The sequence below is a fragment of the Panthera tigris genome, chromosome B1, assembly GCF_018350195.1.
Source record: "Panthera tigris isolate Pti1 chromosome B1, P.tigris_Pti1_mat1.1, whole genome shotgun sequence".
NCBI classification, from domain to species: domain Eukaryota; kingdom Metazoa; phylum Chordata; class Mammalia; order Carnivora; family Felidae; genus Panthera; species Panthera tigris.
The window spans coordinates 202063942-202080874 of record NC_056663.1 but is presented as its reverse complement, the minus strand read 5'-3'; the positions used below and the strand labels follow the sequence as shown (position 1 = coordinate 202080874).

At 51.8% G+C, this 16933-nt stretch overlaps 1 protein-coding gene across 1 annotated transcript in view; it reads left to right on the top strand.

Annotated features, from left to right (window-relative positions):
• Window positions 1–11823, top strand: part of GRK4 (G protein-coupled receptor kinase 4) — a 96352-nt gene extending 84529 nt beyond the window's left edge. Inside the window, exons 11-16 of the mRNA XM_042985077.1 lie at window positions 4020–4109; window positions 5057–5265; window positions 8669–8803; window positions 9981–10118; window positions 10478–10615; window positions 11674–11823. Of these exons, the coding sequence (XP_042841011.1) occupies window positions 4020–4109; window positions 5057–5265; window positions 8669–8803; window positions 9981–10118; window positions 10478–10615; window positions 11674–11727 (764 nt within the window). The 3' untranslated portion in view covers window positions 11728–11823. The remainder of the gene's footprint in view (window positions 1–4019; window positions 4110–5056; window positions 5266–8668; window positions 8804–9980; window positions 10119–10477; window positions 10616–11673) is intronic.
• Window positions 11824–16933: the final 5110 nt, after the last annotated feature.

The window sequence follows — 16933 nt, the reverse complement described above, 5'->3', positions numbered from 1 at the left end:
CCTGCTTCTTTCTGTCATTTATTTGTTTGTGAAACCAGGTGTTATGGACCAAATTGTGTCCCTCTAAAGTTCATGTTGTGAAGCCCTAACCCACAGTATCTCAGAGCATGACTATGTAGTGGACCTTTGAACAACATGGGGATTAGGGGCACCAACTCCCACGCAGTCAAAAATCCGCAGATCATTTTTCACCTTCCTCAAAACTTAACTACTGGGGCACCTGGGTGGCTCAGTTGGTTGAGTGACCAACTCTTGATTTCAGCTCAGGTCTTGATCTCAGGGTCGTGAGTTCGAGCCCCATGTTGCGTGGAGCCTACTTAAAAACAACAACAAAAACAATAACAGTTAACTACTAATAGCCTACTGTTGGCCAGAAGCCTTACTCATAACATGAATAGTCAATTAACACATATTTTATATGTCATAATATTATATACTGTATTCTTACAATGAGGTAAGCCAGAGAAAAAATGTTAAGAAAATTCTAAGGAAGAGAAAATACATTTATAGCCCTGTCCTATATTTAGAAAACCGCACGCATGAGTGCGCCCGTGTAGTTCAAGGTCGTGTTGTTCGCAGCTCAATGGAGTTAAGGTCTTTAAAGATGGGATTAGAGTTGCCGGAAGCCGCTGGGGAAAGTCCCGATTGAATCTGACTAGTGTTCCTACAAGAGGAGGGGTTAAGACACGCATGCACGGGGTGGGGGACGCTGTCAAGACACAGAGCAAGAGCGGTCCTCTACACCCCGAGCGCAGAGGCCGCCCGCCCTCGGGCTCTTGGTCTGGGACTCCAGGCTCCAGGGCTGTGGGGAAGTAACTATCTTGCTGAAGGCCCCCAGCCTGTGGCACTTGGGTTATGGCCGCCCTGCCACACAAGTACACAGACATTTGTCCCGTAGAATTTCCTGTGTTCTGGACTTGGCTGGATTTAACATGTTTCCTACTGCCCTACTTTCCCTGGAAGCCAGTAGTTAGATCTGGAGGCTGGAATAGGTCCAGATTTGATTTTTGGTGAGCACACTGTGTGTGTAACTCCTGTTGTACTACATCAGGAGGCATACGATGCCGGAGTGTCTCTCTTTTTATGGTGTTCAGATTGATGAGTGCTCTCAGATGCTTTGTCAGCCTGATCCGTCCATTATTCGTTCCCCACCAGCGTTTCACTTAACGGCTTAATGGTCAACATCAAGACCCATCATTTCTCCAGGATTGTACAATGGTGCTATTCTAATTCCCTCACTCCTTTGGCACTTATCTGTTGAGATTCATCTGTAAAAAGGAACGTCGCTTACCTGTTTGTTCAGGAAAAGCGGGTGAAATACTTGAACATTTCTTTTACTTCCACTTTTCAGAGTATTGCGTTAGTTCTCTATCATTCTCCAAGATGCTCATGAGATTTTTGTTCTGTTTTGGTATCATTATGAACGTATAGATTTTAACATGTTGATATGGTTTCATCCATTCGAGTAATCATTCTTTTTGATGTTTTTGATGTTTTTTGTCCCATCTTCAGCCAGTGGATGCCCAGTAGCCTTTAATAACTTCCTTGTTTTCTGTTATTGTTTCTTATTAAACATGTTCCAGGATTCCCTTGCACGTGTGCTGACCAAGGCCTGGAATCAACTGTTTCTCTGAAGGGCCCTGGTCCTCTGTGTGGAAAGCAGCTCTGTGAGAGCACAGTGTGGGTGCTAAGATGTTCTTTGATGCCATGATGGTCATTCTTCCTAGAAAACATTGTTCTTGAAAACATTGTTTTAGAGGTGCCTCGGTGGCTCAGTCGGTTAAGCGTCCGACTTCGGCTCAGGTCATGATCTCACGGATCCTGAGTTTGAGCCCCGCATCGGGCTGTGTGCCGACAGCTCAGAGCCTGGATCCTGCTTCTGATTCTGTGTGTGTGTGTGTCTCTCTCTCTCCCTCAGAAATAAAATAAACATTAAAAAAACTTTTTTAAAACGTTGTTTTAAAAGAAAATATTCATCATGAATTCGTGTTGATATTTCCAATTCTCATTTAACTTCTTTGTTTCACATTTGGGTTTTTTAATCCTAATGCTGAAAATATTAGTTCCTAATGACATTAATATGATTAGAGTATTTCCCTCTTCTTTCTTTCTTTCTTTCTTTCTTTCTTTCTTTCTTTCTTTCTTTCTTTCCTTTTAAAAAATATTTATTTTTGGGAGAGTGGTAGCGGGGGAGGGGCAGAGAGAGGGGGACAGAGGATCCAAAGTGGGCTTTTCCCTGACAGGCTGACAGCAGTGAGCCTGGTGCAGGCCTTGAACTCACGAACCCGCAAAATAATGACCTGAACAAAAGTCGGATGCTCAGCCAACTGAGCCCCCCAGGCGCCCCCACTTTGCTTCTTTAATACGTAACATGGACCACTCTACAACACCAAATAGAGACCTTGCTTACTCCCTTGTCCGCCTGCCTGTGGAGGGACCAGCACGATCTGCCCGGTGCACACTGGCGGACAGCAGGCTGTTCCCCGTCTTCTGCTATTTCTACTGCATAAATTTGTCCACATGCCATTTCCTGCCTTATCTAGTGTGTCCTTGGGATAGACTCCTGGGGGATGTGAGGCTGAAGGATGGGTTCACGTGCAGTTGTACAGACATTGCCAAATTCTTCGTGAGGGGGCTGTCCGTCTATGCTGGTCTGTGTGCCCGTTAGGAAGGTGTGTGTGCACCGGCTTCCCCGCGGTCTGCACAACAGGCCGTGTTCTCAAACACAGTTTGTCAGCAGTTTTGCTTTTCATGTCCCAGTTTAAAAAAATCACTTTTTAAAAGAAAAATAAGAAAGGTTACTTAAAATTTCACGACATGCCAGTATTGTACTTAAACACAAAATACATAAAAGCTGCCTTGTTGAGGAAATCTTTCAGTATGAAAGCAGGAAACTGAGACATGCTAATAAGTGGCAGAGCTGGGACTCAAGTCTGGGCCGTGTGGCTCCAGAATCTGTGCCCACCAGCCTCCGGCCTCCCCCATGGTGGGCAGGGAATGATGTGACTCCTGGTGGCAGGTACGCTAAGGGAGAGTCATCTTTCCATCTAGAGCACAATGTGGACTGTTGTAAAACGACCCCAGGGCCTTGAGCAGTATGTTGTGTATTTTTAATGCTCAGCACACATTTATTGGTTGATTCACTCACTTCAATAAATATTTAAATATTTATTGACCACCTACTATATGCAGATGCTGTGTCAGAAGCTGGGGACACCTGGTGAACATGGTGACCAGGGTGTCTGCCTCCAGGGCTGGTTTATCTTTCTAGACTCTGAAAAGAAAGCTACTTAATAACTACTACTTAATCTTTCTAACTACTTAAATCTTTCTACATACAGGCATTAACACATAACATAGTCTTTAAAAAAATTTAAAAAAAATTTTTTAATGTTTATTTATTTCTGAGACAGAGAGAGAGAGAGAGACAGAGCATGAGTGGGGGAGGGGCAGAGGGAGAGGGAGACACAGAATCCGAAACAGGCTCCAGGCTCCGAGCTGTCAGCACAGAGCCCGACATGGGGCTTGAACCCACAGACCTGTGAGATCATGTCCTGAGCTGAAGTCGGACGCTTAACCAACTGAGCCACCCAGGCGCCCCCATAACAGTCTTTTAAATGAATTTCCTTGATTTTTATTTATTATTTTGCTATTACGATTTGTTCTTCAGAGAAAAACTCCTTATTCATCTGTTGGTGTCCCTGCGTATAAGCTTACTGGTGTTCTGATCAAAAGTGTTTATTTTTGACTGTGTAGTTCATGTACTATGCATTACAGTTTTATTTATAGGATATAAAATAATAAATGCAATGCTTCTGTCTTATCAAGTGGTTGTGGTTAAAGGGCTTCCTGGTCAGTAGGCAGCTGTAAATCTGGTTTCCTGTTGTGTTAGTGGAACCGCATAGCGTCTTACGGAATGCGGAGAAGGTACACGTAATTTTAGGTTTTCCCCCATGGGTTTTTGCCATTAATGTGTCGGCACACCCCGTGTGGTTTGTGTGATGTGCTTGAACACACAGGGCACATCCGGATCTCAGACCTGGGTTTAGCCGTGGAGGTCCCGGAGGGCCGGACCGTCCGAGGAAGAGTGGGGACCGTCGGCTACATGGGTATGTGAGGGGCCGCTTGGAGGGCCTCGCTGCATGCCCAGAACACACCCGAGACCAGGTCCAGGCCGCCTGGAGGGGCACGGGCGCCAGGGCCGGGACTGCGGAGGGAGCCCTCCGTCTGCCCTCCTGTCTCACAGAGGTGGGGTGTGAGGCCTGCAGGGTCACACAGATGAGGGAGGGCAGAATCGGGACAGGACGGGGCCCCCTCACTGCCGCAGTCCCCACGCTGTGCCCTCTGGCCTCTCAGGCCCCTCGTGAAACCACCGTTCCCTGGTTTTTGCAAAGCCTCTGTGAGCGGGAGGCCCTGGCCTGGGGTCAGCTCCCAGCCCAGCAGTGCCAGCCTGACCCAGGAGTGGCCTCCAGCAGGAGGGACCCCGAGAGCCCCACGCCCCCACTGTGCGACCGCCTGCCGCGGGGTCTTCCCGTGTTGGGAATAGGCGGCCGATGCCCGTGGGGTGCCCATGGGCATGCTTCTGGGTGTCTGAGGGGGCGCGCTCCTCAGGAGCGGGGTCTCACCCGGAGCACCGCTTTCCCCGTGGCCCTTATTCTGTGGCTGTTCGTTCCACGCTCCGGGATCGTACAGACCGTGTCCAGTAACCGCTTTGTTGAAACATGAGTCCCACACCGTCGAGTCCACCACTCTGAAGCGGGTTTCATCATGCTCACGGAGATGTGCAACCACAGGGTGTTGCCCTCACCTCCAGAAAGAGACCCCGCGCCCATCAGCACCCCCTCCCGCCCCAGCCCCTGCAGACTGGTCTGTTCCGCCTGCTTCATGTGCGTGGAATCACACTCTCTTGGGCCATGTGCGTCCGGCTTCTTTCCCTTAACACATTTCCGAGGTTCATGTTGTAGTAAATGTTAAATTTATAGTGTTTTATTTGTAAGTAATTGCAAGAAAATTTAAAACCAAAACTTAATTTACATTTCCTGTATTTGTTGTGTAGCTCCTGAAGTTATCAATAATGAAAACTATACGTTTAGTCCTGATTGGTGGGGACTTGGCTGCCTGATATATGAGATGATTCAGGGACATTCTCCATTCAAAAAGTTCAAAGAGAAGGTCAAGCGACAGGAAGTCGAGCGCAGAGTGAAGAAGGACACAGAGGAGTACTCCAGGAAGTTTTCCGAGGACGCCAAGTCCGTCTGCAGGATGGTGGGTCGGGCTCCGGGGGGGCCGGGCTGGGAGACACCTCTGCCTCATTGTAGTTGTTGCCACCAGCGCTGGGGACACCCAGCAGTCTCCGCGCCAGGCTGGCGCCACACGTCCTGCCCTTGCCCGGGAAACGACGCGACTGGGCTTCAGCCAACGGCAGCAAAGCAGAGCAGTCATTGTTTGCTTTCTCCAAAGACGCACCTGACAGGGAAGGTGGGGCCAAGGTCATCATTTCCTGCAAAACTAAAGATAAAGCAGCATCTTCAGTATCTTAGAAACAGTGAGGTTTTTCTGTCTTTTCATGTTTCTTTCCTCTTTACTGCTGGGAATCATGGTCACAGCAGACACCTTGACCTGATGGCCTGCCACGTGCCTGCCACCTTCCTTGATGTGTGAAGGGCCCTACGAGGCTGTGGGGTTGGGTGGAGGCCGAGGGGTGGCTGAATGATGGACAGTGGAATCGAAGTGGGTTGTAGGAGGGTGAGGAAGAGGGGCTCAAGGGAAGGGGCAGAGTTGGCGGGCTGTAGGCAAGGTGGGGGCCCAGCTCGTTGGAGTCTGGTCCCTCCTTGCCAAAGTCAGAAAGTCCGGGGGAGCGTGTGGAGAGGACAGGAGGTCTGGCTGGTCACGAAGAGTCTAGGGAGAGAGAGTGGCAGGAATGGGGGGCGGAGGACCAGGTCGTTGGTGAGGAGGCCACAGAGAGGCCGGGCGTGGGTCCCCAAGTGGGTGTGGGACCAACAGCCGCTATACTGAGTAGATCAGTAACTTTGCTGAGTTGTCGGTGGCTGGAGAGCAGCTGTTTCGTTTTCCCTCCCTTGTTGTTTCCATATATGATGTGACCAGTGTTTGTGGCCTGTCACCGGACAGCGGAAGCAGGCTGGCCTTTCTTCCCGCCAGCTCATTCTGCTGGGAGCTGGCAGTGTTGAGTCAGCGCCTCCACGTTTAACAGCTCTCTGGCCAAGCTGCTATTTGACCGAGTGCTTGTGATCTGCCAGGCACCGATAAGGGTGGTGGGAATGTAAAAATATGGAGTTGGAAGAGCCTGCCCCCTAAGGAATGCACGCGTAGACCTAACGTGAAAAAGAACTGTAGTGGAAAAGCAGGATTTGACGGGTGCCATCAACAAGGAAGAAACCAGGGCTCAGGGCTTTTCAGGCTGGAGAAGTGCTGTTCTCTGCTAGGGGTGCCGGGGAGCGAGGCGGTGCCCGCGTGAGTGCCCCTGTTGGGGCTGGCAGCTCTGGCTTGGAGCTGGTGCCAGGGGCCACATCTCCGCTCCCCGTGCCGGGTTTCCCTGCCGGCGCCTCTGGTTTCTCACCTCTAAGCTGTGGGTGGTGACGATCTCTCCTCCACAGGCCGGCCGGGAGGCGGTGCAGCTGTGCGTGTGCCGGGCCTGGCAACACAGATCGGCAGCGGCTGCTTCCTGGAGAGGGGGTTCAGTGCCAGCAAGCGAGGACCAGAGGAGGGGGCGTCTTGGGAGGCAAGGGGCAGTCGAGGGGGACGGCACCTGAGGGGACAGGGACTTGCCAGGGCGGGGGGTGGTGCTGCAGGCTTCTGCGGGGCCCCTCGCCCTCTCTGCCTGCCCCCAGCACTCTGCAGCTGTGCCGAGCGCATGACCCGGACTTGGTGTGAGGTCAGGGTGTTGCACTTGTGCTCGACAGAGCAGAAGGCAGGGAAGTTTACGGTGTTTACGGTGACCCAAGCAGGAGGTCAGAGTGGCGCCTGACGCGTGGGCACCTTTCTGTAGTTTTCAAAACTCTTTGACAGATTGTCTCATCTAATCTCATGGTGGATTTCTGGGGCATTTTCTTAGCCTCACAGTTGAAAAGTTAAGCGTTTGATTTTCGTGATGTCCCATCGTCAACGGCGGTGGGCAGACTTGATCCCAAGCGAGCTCTCTGACCACAAGTCCGAGGCCACTGGATGGGTGTGTGTTGGCAACGGGCTGGATGATGGAGTCACGGAGCCCTGAGATGTGGGGATTGTATCTGGCCCCACAGTTAGTTTCCAGATCTGTTCCTAATTAACGAAGTGTGCGAGGGGTAGCTGCACTGAGTGAATCTTACTCAGCTGTCGCCCCGGCTGGGTGCTGGGGCCACAGCAGTGAGCGGGAGTCCCCCCCCCCCCGGCCCTGGAGGCTTTGTTCCAAGCAGCTCCCCAGGTGATGTCGTCACAGCAGTCGTGACAGGTATGCCGAGGGAGGTCTGAGGTGGGAAGCTGGAGCCTGAGAGAGCCAGGCCACGACTCTTCTAGACGGAGGGCACAGTGCACATGAGGGCCGTGGGTCTGCGGAGGTGAACGAGGTAGGCGTGCGTCGCACTGGGAGTTGATTTCTGTTCAGAAAAGTGGGTGCTGGCTGCGAGGCGAGGCCAAGGTCAGCAAACTTTCCTGTTTTTTGTTTTTGTTTTTGTTTTTGTAAATGTTTATTTACTTTTGAGAAAGAGACAGACAGACAGACTGTGAGCAGGGGAGGGGCAGAGAGAGAGGGAGACACAGAATCCCAAGCAGGCTCTAGGCTCCGAGCTGTCAGCACAGAGCCTGACGTGGGGCTCGAACACACGCACCGTGAGATCGTGACCTGAACTGAAGTCGGACGCTCAACCGACTGAGCCCCCCAGGCGCCCCAGCAAACTTTCTTGTGAGGGGCCAGAGAGTAAAGGTGCCTGGGCCTCACAGGTCCCTCTCACAGCTGGTCCTTCACCGCTCCAGTGCAGAAGCGGCCCTGGGCCCAGCTCAGGTAACGGCCCGGCTGTGCTCCGATAAAACCTTAGGTACAAGCTCAGGGGCTCCCCAGGCCTGCTCCGCTGTGCTTTAGAGGCCCTGGCCTCCCATGTTGCTTTGAGCACCCCCAGCCTTACTGACTGATAGTAACCGTGGATGAACCTCTTTGAATTGGTGACGGTGATGAGTGTGTGAGTAAGGAACACGTTAGGAAGAGGTGCTGCCTGATCACTTTAAGAACATACAATTTCCAGAACTAGGTTTGCCAAAATTCTGCCTCATCTGAATTCCTCAGTGATCTAGTTAATGAATAAAGATCTTTCTGCTTATAAACATAACATAGTATTAAAATGGCATATTGGACGTTCTTGACAGTTTCTTTTCCTTTAAAAAAGCCCCTTAATTTTTCCATGGCTAAAATTCTTCCTCAAAGGTTTACTTAGCCCACCCTTTATTTGCTGGTGGCTCAAGGGTTATTTTATTAGCTTCCACTTTTTTTTGAAGCACCATGCATTCTAAAGTAGAGAAATCTGAATTAACGAGGTTTGGTTGAAACTTTGAAATTTGCGTAACTTTGGATGGAGGTGCTCTTTGCTACCCCTAATTCCCTGGTTCTTATTGCGGAGATTTTCTGAGTTCTCTCGCGTCCCAGGAGCTTAACTTGACTTCGCTTCTGCCTCTGGCACAGTTACTCACCAAGAATCCCAGACAACGGCTGGGCTTCAGCGGTGGAGCAGCGGAAGTGAAGGGACACCCCGTGTTCAAGGACATTAACTTCAAGAAGCTGGAAGCAAATATGTTGGATCCCCCTTTCTGTCCTGATGTAAGTATGTTGTCTAGAGAGGAGCAGGGGGTCACGTGACCCAGTGATTTTGTTCCAGCGGATACAGAGTCACCTGGTGCAGCCCGGCTGTGCCCGGGGTGCCCCACCCTGGACCCCCTTCCCCAGCCCCCGCCACGCACCACACTGTCCTCACGGGCCCTCACGGGCCTTCGTGGCAGCTGAGCCTGGCCCTGCCCCACGCAGAACCTCAGCACCACCCCACGGCCTCCTCGGCGGGCCCGGCAAGGCCTTGCATGTTCCGGCGTCCCCTTTCTTGTGTCAGCGCTGGCACACCTGCCTCTTTAGTCTGGGAAGCACTTGCCCTGTATGCGTCTCCCAGTTCCTGGCTCCACACTGGCAGCCCTGGAGGTCCCCTGAGGGGCCACTTGACAGGAGAGTCAGGTGGCAGCGGGGTAGGCAGTTTTGTCTATGGGGGGGGGCGGGCAGGATGGGGCTCTGGGCCTTCGGCCTCCCGTGGACTGCCTCCTGAGTGTGGCCACCATTTGCTCCCTTCCCCCGCTGTGTGGGGACTGAACGAACAGCACTGCTCTGACGTGTGCTGATCAGCAACCTATGGAATGTCACTTCTTTGTGCAGGTTCCGGCACGTGGGCAGGACATTTCTCAGAACTGCCAGTGCCTCTTGCACTATCACGGTTTGGTCTGTAGCTGCCGACGCCTTATTTCCAGAAGCACAGGCGGCTGCACGGAGGAGGCGGCCCAGGCTTGGCCCCGCCCTGCTTGCTTGATCCTCAGGGCAGCCGGCCTGGTCTCCTGTCCCAGAGGAGGGGTCGGCTCCCGACCACTAGATGACCTCTGACAGCAGGTGGGGAGGCGGGACCTGCTGTTTTCCACTGAGACTTTGCAGAGGGCGCTTCACACGAAGGAGGCCGAGGGTTGGAGGCACAGGTGGGACTCCGCCCTGCCCTTCCTCATCCCTGCCTCTGCCTGTAACCCACCTTCCACTGCAGAAAAGAGGAGGGCGGGGGCCTCAGGAGGTTTGTGGGCCAGAGGGCATCCGCAGGGCCTGCGACTGAGGAGACTTCCCTGGAGAAGGGAAAGGCTTCAGATACGGTGTGAATGGGTCCATTTCATATGCGTCGTGTTCTTAGTAATTAAGGAAACTAAGATTGATTCCAGTCATCTCAGAGGCCAACTCCTTTTTGTTCTTTGCACAGCCGAAGGCAGTGTATTGTAAGGATGTCGTGGATATCGACCAGTTCTCCACGGTGAGGGGAGTCTACCTGGACACCACGGACGATACTTTCTACAGCCAATTTGCCACAGGCTCTGTCTCCATCCCCTGGCAGAACGAGGTACTGCGGGTTTCCACGGGGTCCGATGTCAGGAGGAAACGTGTGTGTGTGTGTGTGTGTGCGCGCGCGTGCGCGTGTGCTTGGAGGTAACATTACGCACAGGAAGGGGATAGTTGTCCACGATGGGTCTCATTTCGAAAGCGGGCCTGGCCGGTGCCTGGTGCCCACGGTACTGGCCTGCTCTGGGGGTGCGCTCAGGGAGAGGAGGAGGAGGCCGGGGCAGGGACCCCGAGAAGGAGTCAGCAAGCAGGAAAGAGGACGGGAATGGGGGTGGTCCCGGAGTGCTGGGCACGGTTGCCGGGGCGGGGGGGAAGTGGCCGACTGACCTCACGGTGTCCCCCGCTTCTCTGTGGATGCAGATGATCGAATCGGGTTGTTTCAAGGACATCAACGAAAGTGACACTGGAGAATGTGTGGCACTACATCTACAAGAGACACTGTGCCACCCAGTTCCCAAAGCAAAGAGAGGCTTCTTCTATAGACTCCTCAGAAGAGGGGTAAGAGCAAAAAGCATGTTGTTATTTTGGCTTCTTAAAAAACGTGACGTGTTAAAAGCAAAGAAACATAATTTAAGTGCTCTGGCAATGTGGTGCTCTTTGAGCCCCACGGGGGCTCAAAAACCCTCACAAGGTCGTTTGCTGTTGGTACGAAGACTGTTCTGATCCAAAAAGGAAAAGGGCTTACCTGCCTCCGAAGCAGATCCCTCTCTCAGTGACAAAGCCCTTAAGCGTGCTCCGAAATCAGTGTCGTGGAGAACAGTCGGGAAACGGTATATGCCATGTAGACTACTCCCTTCCCGTTCTGACTTCACAGCCGCTCCCTCGCTAGCCTGCTTTCACAGAGAACCTGGAGGAGTGGTTCGGAGACACTTCGCGGGCCGTATCTAGAAATGTTTCCTCCTAGTGCAGTTCTCCTTGGACTAGCGGCTTATCCTGCTTGGTGCCCTGTCCGTTCTCGAAGGCCTCGTTCAGAGCTCGTCCACTAACATTCGAGTCCATCTTTGTTCAGCGTAAAAAACACGCCTTGGGTGGGAAAGGTCTGTCAGGCACGTCCATCATGACCACATTTCCTTGGAGAACGGGGGCCAGGCGTGCGTTAGCACGGTCGGTCTGTCCATGCGCGGGAAGTTGTGTCTGCACACGCTCCACACGCAGGCCTGAGCCGAGGCGAGCAGGTTGCCGGGCAGGGACACCTGCAGCTGTGGTGTCCTGGTGCGGGAGGGGCCGCTCTGCACCACCCGGTGCTTGCAGGGGGAGCCCGGGCCCTGTTTCCTTCCTTGCAGGCCCAGCTCAGGGTTGAGGAATTGCAATTGGGTGTGTGACAGAGAAAGCGAATCTGAGACGCTGTGTGTGTGTGTGTGTGTGTGTGTGTGTGTGTGTGTGTGTGTGTGTGTGAACTGAGCAGCTTCCCTACCGTGAGGTGATGAGAGGAAGTGTGAAACTCAGCCCTAAAGTTGGTCCCCCTCCCCGTGGTTGTAAAGTTGTGTGTCCAGCACGGGAGAGCTGAGCCGGCCGAGCGGGTAAGAGGTTGACCCGGCCACTCTGCCGTGTTGCAGGGCTGCATTAGCGGTGTCCCCAGCGACAAGGAAGAGCTGTCCTCAATGGTGTGACCACTCACTGCAGAGCCGGGCCCCAGCGTCCAGGAGCACGAGCGCGGTGTTTGACCCCATCTGTGAACAGCAATAAACATGTGACACCTCGTAAAATGAGAGCCTCATGAGTCTGCAGACGTCTCTATATTCATACGTGAATCACCTTGTCACCAAAGCCGAGTTGAAGACGAAGGCCCTTGTGGACCACCCGGATGCTGAGACCCCCAGGGGTGGACCTGTGCCACGGAGAGGGGAGAGGGGAGGGCTTGGGCATCCGCCCACCAGTGTCCAGAGCTGAGGGTCCTGTTCCTCAGCCCAGAGTGCCCTCCGGTGTCATTGAGGGGGAGGACAGGCCGGCCCCGCCTTCCCCAGGGCCCCAGCGTCACAAAGCCTTCACCCGCTTGCATTCAGGCTGACATCTGCGCCTCGGTCACCAAGATTCTCCCGCCGGGGCGTGTCTCCGCCTGCGTGCCCGTCCTTGTGGCTGCCGTGCACCTTCCAGGGGTGTTTCCAGCACCCTGAGGCCAGGGCGTGGCTGGCAGCGGTGACTCACCCAACCGCGGCACCCCCAGTGCGTCTCTGGGACCGCGGGGCTCCCCGGCCTGACGCACAGGTGGGAGGTGGTCGTGGGCGAGGAGCCCCCTTCCAAGTGCTGGTTGGCGCCTAGCCGGCAGGAGCCCCCAGAATTCTGAGGTCAGTAACTCTCCTTCAGCCCCTGCTGCCCAGAGAAGAAGGCGGAGCCCCAAACCTCAGGTGGAAACGTGGGCTCTGTTGCCCGGGGAGGGGCGCTCACACCCACAGGCATTGTGCAGGCCCCGGGGGTGGGGTGCACACAGACCTCTGCGGATGGCCCCGAGGTGCAGAACTGGCGCTTTCTCCTGTATCCACGTGTGTGTGGCCTTCAGCGGGGGCTGTGGGGTGAGAAGCCAGGGCCCAGACCTCGGCGACTTGAGCCAACGGCAAGGACTTGTTCTGGATGCTGGGACACCACCCCACGGCGGTGTGCAGGAGAGTGAGCCAGGGTCCACCGCGTGTCCCCAGGGGGACGGCCGCCCACTCTGCCTTGGCGGAGACCTGCGCCCGGAGGTGCTTCTGAGTGCCGTCGGCATCACGGCGTGTCTGAAATCGGTTTTCCACGCGTGTTGTCAGCCGCTGGGGCATAGTAGCGCTGGGCCAGTGTTTCAAGGAAAGCCCCCGCCTGGCCTTGTCCTTGGAGACCAGCAGACGTTGATCCCGAGCGTGCTTTATACCCAGGTGAGGGGAGAGAGAAGTTACCTTTATTTTAGAGATGGCTTCTCTTCAGGTGGGGGCCCTCGTCTCCAGAATGGAGACGGCAGGAGGTGGGGACAGAAACTTCAGCATCTTCGTAAAGCATTCACTAGAGCGTTTGGTACGTGCTACCCACTCAGTAAATATGTTAGTAACTGTGGGAGGGTAATGCTTGCTCTTGGTAAAAATTACAGTCTAATTTTCTAAAAAATTAGACTAATCTAAAAAATTTTCTTAAAAAAAGTCTAAAGAAAATAAAAATCACCTTTATTCCTACCACCTGTTTACGTTCTGAGGCCTTCCGGAAACTTCCATCAGTGTGGGCACAGGGGCGGTGGTCCTCCAGCTTGCCTTCATCCCTTCCGAGGACACTCCTGCCCCTCGTGGGGGTGGAGCCACCTGCCTGCAGAGCCCCGGCCCCAGGGGAGCCTGAGGGGCCCTCTGCCCTCAGGGTTGGGGGGCTGTGCACAGCTCCAGGGACCAGTTCAGTCCTTTCTTCCTTTTTGTTTTTTGTTTTTTTTTTTTTTCCCTGCTTAAGCCAGTCTGAGCTGAGTGTCTCCAAGACCAAGCGAAGAGTCCTGACTGAGGCAACAAATCTAGGGAGGATTTTTTCAGACCGGAACGTCACGTGTTGACTTGTCTTCCCTCTCTGGTTATAAGCAAGTACACATGTATTGAAGAGAGTTTTGAAAGTAAAGGCTACACAATGAAAAATTCACCTTTAATATCAGCCACTGTCCAAAGATAATCCCTATCAGCAGTTTATTCTATATTTATATAATTTGTAGTTAACTTGTTTCTTGCCGTGTCATTTAAATATTATCTTTTGCTGCACATTTAGGCCATCATGTATCAGACAATCCACACAATCGTTGTTTGCAGCTTTCTTGTTGCTATAAACACCAGTGGGATGGACATCCCTGTACTGTTATCTTTGTGCACATGGTAGTGTTTCTAAGGTAGATTTGTAGCAGGGGATCCCTTGGTTAAAGTGTATGAACGGTTGATGTAAACACTACAAGAAAGAGCTAAAGCAATTCAAAGTGGCTCTCCGTGGGCTTTCTGCCCATTTCCACTGGGATGGGTGGAAAAGGGACAGAGGAATGCTGTTTTCTTTATAAGCACTGTCTGCCCTTTTCTGTTGACCACATCTGTTTACTACTAAGATAAGAATAAACAAGGGTTCCTGGCTGGCTCAGGCAGTTAAGTGACTGACTCTTGATTTCAGCCCAGGTCGTGATTTCACAGTTCATGAGATCAAGCCCCATGTCAGGCTCTGTGCTGACACAGTGGAGTCTGCTTGGGATTCTCTTTCTCCCTCTCTCGCTCTCTCTGCCTGTCCCCTGCTCATGCTCTTTCTCTCTCTCTCTTAAAACAAATAAATGAACTTAAAAAAAAACTAAAAAAAAACAAAAACAGATAAAAATAAACACTGTCTTGTAAAAATTATTTGTTTTCCCCCCTATAAAGCACAATTACATACTAAAAAAAGGTATATGGACATTTTAAAAGAATGTATATTATATACCTATGAGAACAAACTGCCCTTCTGAAAATTTTTAAAAATTTCCTGTCCCACCAAAAATGTCTTCAAAGTTCCCTGTTAGTTTCATCAAAAACTAGGTTTTTCTTCTGGTAAAGATTTTCATTAGATATGAAGTATTTCTGGGACACATGGGTGGCTCAGTTGGTTAAGCATCTGACTTCGGCTGAGGTCACGATCTCGCAGTTCATGAGTTCGAGGCCTGTGTAGGGCTCTGTGCTGACAGCTCAGAGCCTGGAGCTTGCTTTGGATTCTGTGTGTGTGTGTGTGTCTCTCTCTCTCAAAAAATTAAATCGACATGAAAATTTTTTTTAATAAAATAAAATTTAAAAAAAGAAATGAAGTATTTCTTTTTCTTTATTTTTTCAGTGGCAAAACATACACATACGTAAAATGTACCCTCTTAACATTAAGTGTCCAGTTTGGTGGCATTAAGTGTATTCACATTGTTGTGCAACCGTCACCACCACCCATCTCTAGACTGATGTGAATCTGACACTCTGTCCCCATTAAACACGAACTCTCCTTTCTCCCCCCAGCCCTTGGCTCCCACCATGTCCTTTCTGTCTCTCTGAGTTTAACTACTCTAGGGACCTCATATAAAGGGGATCATGCAATATTTGTTCTTTCATGACTGGCTCATTTCACTGAGCATAATGTTCTCACGGTTCACGCAGGTGGTGGCAGGTGGCAGGATTTCCTTCCCCCTTTTTTTCTTTTTTTACTGTTTACTTATTTATTTGCCCGGGGGCGGGGGAGGGGGGGAGGCACAGAGAGAGAAAGGGAGACGGAGAGAATCCCACACAGGCTCCATGTTGTCAGCGCTCAACCCGACTCAGGGCTCGAACTCACGAACTGTGAGATCGCGACCTGCCGAAATCAAGAGTCGGAAGCTTAACTGACGGAGCCACCCAGGCGCCCCGGGGTTTCCTTCCTTTTTAGGGCTGAATACCACCCCATTGTGTGGACGGACCACACTGTTTGTCCGTCCATCCGCTGACGGGCGCTTGGGTTTCCACCTCTCGGCGGCTATGAATCCTGCTGCTGGGAACAGTGTACAGATATCTCTTTGAGGCCCAGGTGCCAATTCTTTTGGGTAAATGCTCAGAATTGGGACTGCTGGGTGGCTGGGTAATTGAGACACCTCCATCCTGTTTTCCACAGTAGCTGCACCAGTTTGCATTGCCACCAACAGCGCACGGGGTTCCAGTTTCTCCACATCCTCCTGAATGTGTCATTTTTTAATGGCTTTTGGGCATTCTGATGTATAAAAGTATGAATGTTTCTACCAAATGCCTTATGTTGGACATTGATGTCGTTTCATCTTTTTGATATTATTACTTTGATTGACACCTTTGTACCTCCATCTTTGAGTGCTTATCTAATAATGTCTCTAGAGTAACACTTAAAAATTTTTTTTAAAATATCTAATGTTTGTTTATTTTTGAGACAGAGAGGGAGACAGAATGCGAGCCGGGGAGGGGCAGAGAGAGAGGGAGACACAGAATCCGAAGCGGGCTCCAGGCTCTGAGCTGTCGGCACAGAGCCCGACACGGGGCTCGAACCCACGAACGGCGAGATCACGATCTCCGAGCTGAAGTCAGACGCCCAACCGACCGAGCCCCCCAGGCGCCCCGGTAACACTCTTAAGTAGACACTAAGTCAAATGGTTTGTGTACTTAAATCTTTTGATGGATGCTGCCAAATCACTCTTGAGAAAAGTGACAAGAATTTATTCAACTAACGGTGTTTGGAGTCCTGTTTGCGTGTGTTCGTACCGGTCCTGGCTAGTACTGTCCCCAATCTTTGCTCGCCCGTCTCAGGTTCTTGCTGGATTGTGAGCATACTGTTGTTAAGAGTTTCCGACTCAAAGTTTCCCGTTAGTGCTCACCTTACCCGGGGCGTCAGCGCCAGGACCTGGTGATCCGGACTCGGCACGTCACTTCATGTCACCACCCCTCCTGGGTCTGTGTTTCATCATCTATAACACGAGGCATGTGAGGGGTGCCTGGGGGGCTCAGTCGGTTGAGCGTGTGACTCTTGATCTCGGCTCAGGTCACGATCTCGTGGTTTGTGGGTCCGAGCCCCACATTAGACTCTGCGCTGACAGCACAAGAGTCTGCTTGGGACTCTCTCTCTGTCTCCCTCTCTCTCTGCCCCTCCCCCACTCATTCTCTCTCTCTCTCTCTCAAAAATAAACATTAAAAAATAGAAAAATAATAAACTTAAAAAAGACTCTAAAATAAATTTTAATCGGGTGCCACTGAACTGTGCACTTGAAAATGGTTAAAATGGTCAATTTTATGCTCTGTATATTTTACTACAGTGAAAGAGAATGAAAATAATTGAACTGAGATAGCTACTCATGATTCCCCAGCTCTGCGTGCTCTGAAGGGCCCAGAAGCAGTGACA